At 31.9% G+C, this 5,000-nt stretch overlaps 2 protein-coding genes across 2 annotated transcripts; both read left to right on the forward strand.

Moving 5' to 3' along the window:
* The first annotated feature begins 1,273 nt into the window (after positions 1–1,273).
* On the forward strand, positions 1,274–1,840 carry LOC113821802 (larval cuticle protein 16/17). Its single transcript, XM_027374327.2, has 2 exons — positions 1,274–1,327; positions 1,464–1,840. The coding sequence occupies exons 1-2, from the start codon at positions 1,316–1,318 to the stop codon at positions 1,785–1,787; spliced, it is 336 nt and encodes a 111-aa protein (XP_027230128.2). The 5' UTR covers positions 1,274–1,315; the 3' UTR covers positions 1,788–1,840.
* A 2,132-nt stretch (positions 1,841–3,972) lies between these two features.
* LOC113821800 (larval cuticle protein 16/17) lies at positions 3,973–4,728 on the forward strand. The gene is made up of 2 exons (XM_027374324.2): positions 3,973–4,027; positions 4,333–4,728. Exons 1-2 carry the CDS (start codon positions 4,016–4,018, stop codon positions 4,651–4,653), a joined length of 333 nt encoding a protein of 110 aa, XP_027230125.2. The 5' UTR covers positions 3,973–4,015; the 3' UTR covers positions 4,654–4,728.
* Positions 4,729–5,000: the final 272 nt, after the last annotated feature.

Below are 5,000 nucleotides of genomic sequence, written 5' to 3' on the forward strand. Positions count from 1 at the left end.
TGCATATATGTGTATGTAAGTATATATATATATATATATATATATATATATATATATATATATATATGAATGCACACACACACACACACACACACACACACACACACACACACACACACACACACACACACACACACACACACACATATATATATATATATATATATATATATATATATGCATATATATGTATGTATATGCATATATACATATACATGTATACACAAGCATATATGTATATATATATATATATATATATATATATATATATATATATATATATATATATGTATCTATATGTATTTATATATATATATGTATATATATATATATATATATATATATATATATATATATATATATATGTATGTATCTATATGCATTTATATATATATATGTATCTACATACATATACATATATATGTATGTATATGTATGCATGTATTGGTATATGTATATACACACACACACATATATATGTTCATATATATGTATGCGTGCCTGTGCACACACACACAAGTATATGTGTATAGATATATGTGTGTGAATGAGTGTGTACATATGAATATATATATACACACACCTTTATATATTCACATATGGACATAAGCACAAACTCAGTACCGTGTACACACACACAAAAAAAGAAAACAGCCACAGAAAGAACTGAAAATAAACTTTTATTTTCAATTTTCATATACATATACACGCATGGAAACGGCAACACGGGAATCTATAGTTTGCCAATGCATTTATAAGACATATTTATTGTTTATTTATCATACCTGCGTATTATTTGGTCTTGTGGAAGGTATTTCATGCTAAAGGTTACTTTCGGAGTGCTTATTATCGGCGTTTGACCCGGATGACGTCTGCAAGATATCAATCGCCTATATATATATATATATATATATATATATATATATATATATATATATATATATATATATATATATATATATATATATATATATATATATAGTGTATACATACATACACACACAGATAAACCATTTCTCTAAACACACTTTTTGGATGATACATATGTATGTGTGCGTACCCGTGGATACGTGTCATGCCACTTTCTGGACTTATATCATGTAAGGATAACTAACAAAATTGCCTAATGATGGGGTTGATATAATGGGAAAAGAGAGATTTCACTATACCTACAACAGGGAAAAAACAGGTTCAGAAACAGGAACCCGAGGCAGGCTGTAGATGCCCTGCTACAAGGTCGTATCGAGCGACTACTATTTATTTGGGAGCCGACGCAGGCAGCACTCAGTAGTTTGTCTCCTCTCACAACACAGCCATGAAAACTCTGGTATGTTATACAAAGCGAGGATTGAATTCGTAGATATTTGGAAAGTCATATGCTTTAGTGTAAAATGATGCAATGAGTTTATGTGGTTTAAAGACATCGGAACACAATTCCTATGTCATATATATCGTCTTGACAGGTCATTATCACACTGGGTCTCGTCGCCCTGGCCGCCGCCCGACCCTCCGACATCATCGACTTCGAGAAGGACCACATGGAGCACGAGCAGGAGGGCATTCCTGGAACGGCCGTGGAGGGCGAGTACTCGTGGGTAGCGCCCGACGGCAACGAATACGTCATCAAGTACGTCGCCGACCGCTTCGGTTACCGAGTGGTCGAGGACAACGTTCTGCCAGAGTTCCGTGACGCCAAACCCGACGGTGAAATGGCCGAGGACGACGACGACGACGACGACGACGACGCGGAATTCCGTGCTGATGATGACGAGGAGGACGATGACTAAACGAAATGTTAAATATATTGCGGTTACTTTTATGTAAAAGAAAGAAATAATAAAACTACTTTTCTTTATTCTGCAACTTGATTACCACCTACTTTAAGGACATAATTCCAGTATTAGTGTGAGAACTGATGAGACTCACACAATAACTAAATGAATAAAATATATCTATCACTCGGAAACTTTTAGAACTTTCCTATATCACTTTACATTGCAAGCGCTTACAAATAATCATTTTTTAAGTATCAACTTTACAAACTGGCATTTGTTCGAAGTAAAATATGGAACAGGAAAATGAAGTCACTTGGTATTTAATATTTACTATTTACTATTTACTATTATATTATTACACACATGTATTTATATATATAGGTATACATATGTGCATGTATGTACACACATACATCTACACACACACACACACACACACACACACACACACACACACACACACATATATATATATATATATATATATATATATATATATATATATACCTATACATATATTAAGAGTATACATATCTAATATATATATATATATATATATATATATATATATATATATATATATATATATATATATATATATATATACGTACATTTATGTAATATATATATACACATATATGTATATACATATATATATATATATATATATATATATATATATATATATATATATATATATATAATTATTAAGACAGGTATAGACATAGACAAATAATAGACGAGAGAGTAATGGCAATTTTTATCATTCACTGATGACTATAATGACATTAGTAATGAAAAATCATGGGCATAATGATAATGATGATGATATTTAAAACAACTGTACCTGTTTAGTTTATCAACTTTTGTGATAACCATTTAGATTTTTGTAAAAATGACAGTACTGATAACAATAATGATAATCAAAACAATGATCATAAAAATGCTGATGGTAACAGTGATAATAATAATGATCATGATAATCGTGATAATGATAATAATGACAATGATGATACCACCACGTATGATAATAAGAATGATGTTGGTAAAATGGTAATAACAATAATAATGATAAAGTAAATAACTTCCATGATCAAAACATAATGATAGCAACAAGGATTTTTATATCACTACTAATTGTAATCCTAACACCAGTAACAAAAGTGTCAAATTAAGAAAAAGATAATGGGATCAATTACCGACGATTATTCAGTACATTATCATATAATGTCTGTCATGATATTCATCGTATTGGTGTAAATGGTAATCATAACAAAAATTACAATGATTAAGATAATGATGATAATGGTATTGATTATTTTTTATCAACAGAAGATAAAAAATGGTTGCTTATCATAGTGATATTAATACTTAACAATTGAAATAATTATGATAATGATTATAATAATACAGATAATGCAGGTCATTAGTAATAATGATAACAGTATAGCAGTCATGTGTAGGACAGTTATAACAGTAGTATTAGTAAATAATAGTAATAGAGCTGAAACTGGTTGCGGTGGTGGTAATAATGATAATGAAAGGAATAACAATAATGCATAAAATAAAATAGAAAAAATATGTCAGTTAACTAATGACAATGAAAATAGTAACAGCATCAATAAACTTACTGATAATTGAAATGACGGCAGCAGTGATGATAAAGCATGGACTGAAAAAATAATAATTTAAGTGTTAATTATGGTTAAAAATAACGATGATATAGACAACAACGAATTAGACGCCAGGTGCATTTGATATCAAAGAAAATGAATCGAGATAATTTCAGTTAATATTCCAATGACCTTTGAATATTTATGATAATATGAAGGGATGTCTGTATTAACAAACGATCATGGACTTGAAAGCTGCTTGAAATACGTCGAATGATGTTTTTTGAATATATAATTAGATATGGATAGGACTTTATCTCATATATATATATCTGTTAGACACACACACACACACACGGTCTAATCATATAGTTATGTTCAGATTTCAAAAGTGCATCTATCAGTCAAAGAACATTTCCATGTGACACCTGAAATTTCGAAAAAAAGACGAAAAAAACAGCCCAATGAAAACAAAAAAACAACAAAATGTTCGAGAAAAGAATCAGGAACAGGAGTCTGGCTCGTGGATTCCAACAGCCCTGCAAGGTCGTCGGCGGGGAGACAGCTATATATTGAGCTACAGACGCCAATGGGGATCAGTAGCTTAAATCTTACGCTAGTGCAACCATGAGAGTTCTGGTTAGCTATGTAGATTTTGGTTTCATATAAATGATACAATTATGTACGCACACAGATAGACATATATTAATGTATACATGTATACATTCTTATATATTTATATGTTTGTGTGTCTGTATATATAAAACCAACTATATATATACATCCATACAAATGCACATGACAAATATATTTATATGTGTATAAATATGCATATGTATATGTATATACATTGATATACATATCTATTTATATATACATACATATACATGTGTGTGTATAAAATCCATGAACTTTTACATCAATAACATCATTCACTTTTACAGATTGTCATCGCTCTGGGTCTGGTCGCCCTGGCCGCCGCCCGACCCTCCGACATCATCGACTTCGAGGAGGACCACATGGAGCACGAGCAGGAGGGCGTCCCTGGAACGGCCGTGGAGGGCGAGTACTCGTGGGTAGCGCCCGACGGCAACGAATACGTCATCAAGTACGTCGCCGACCGCTTCGGTTACCGAGTGGTCGAGGACAACGTTCTGCCAGAGTTCCGTGACGCCAAACCCGACGGTGAAATGGCCGAGGACGACGACGACGACGACGACGACGCTGAATTCCGTGCTGATGATGACGAAGAGGACGATGACTAAACGAAATATAATGTAAAATATATTGCGAACTTACTTTTATGTAAAAGAAAGAAATAATAAAACTACTTTTCTTTATTCTGCAACTTGAATACCACATAACTTGGAGTATATCACCTGCTATTGCTGATCTGTACTATGATGATAATCATAGTAATGTTTATAACCATGATGATAATCACATAAAAAAAAAAAAAAAAAATGCCCAGGTTAATATCCTAACCATACTAACAGCAACAAAATTAATATAGGAAAATGGCTAGACATATAAGCTAGAAATAAATAAGATACTGCAAACCACCGTTCTTGATCTATAACAAACTTCACTGTACTGTACCTTTATTCAGATT

Source organism: Penaeus vannamei, chromosome 12, assembly GCF_042767895.1.
Source record: "Penaeus vannamei isolate JL-2024 chromosome 12, ASM4276789v1, whole genome shotgun sequence".
In the NCBI taxonomy this organism is placed as follows: Eukaryota; Metazoa; Arthropoda; class Malacostraca; order Decapoda; family Penaeidae; genus Penaeus; species Penaeus vannamei.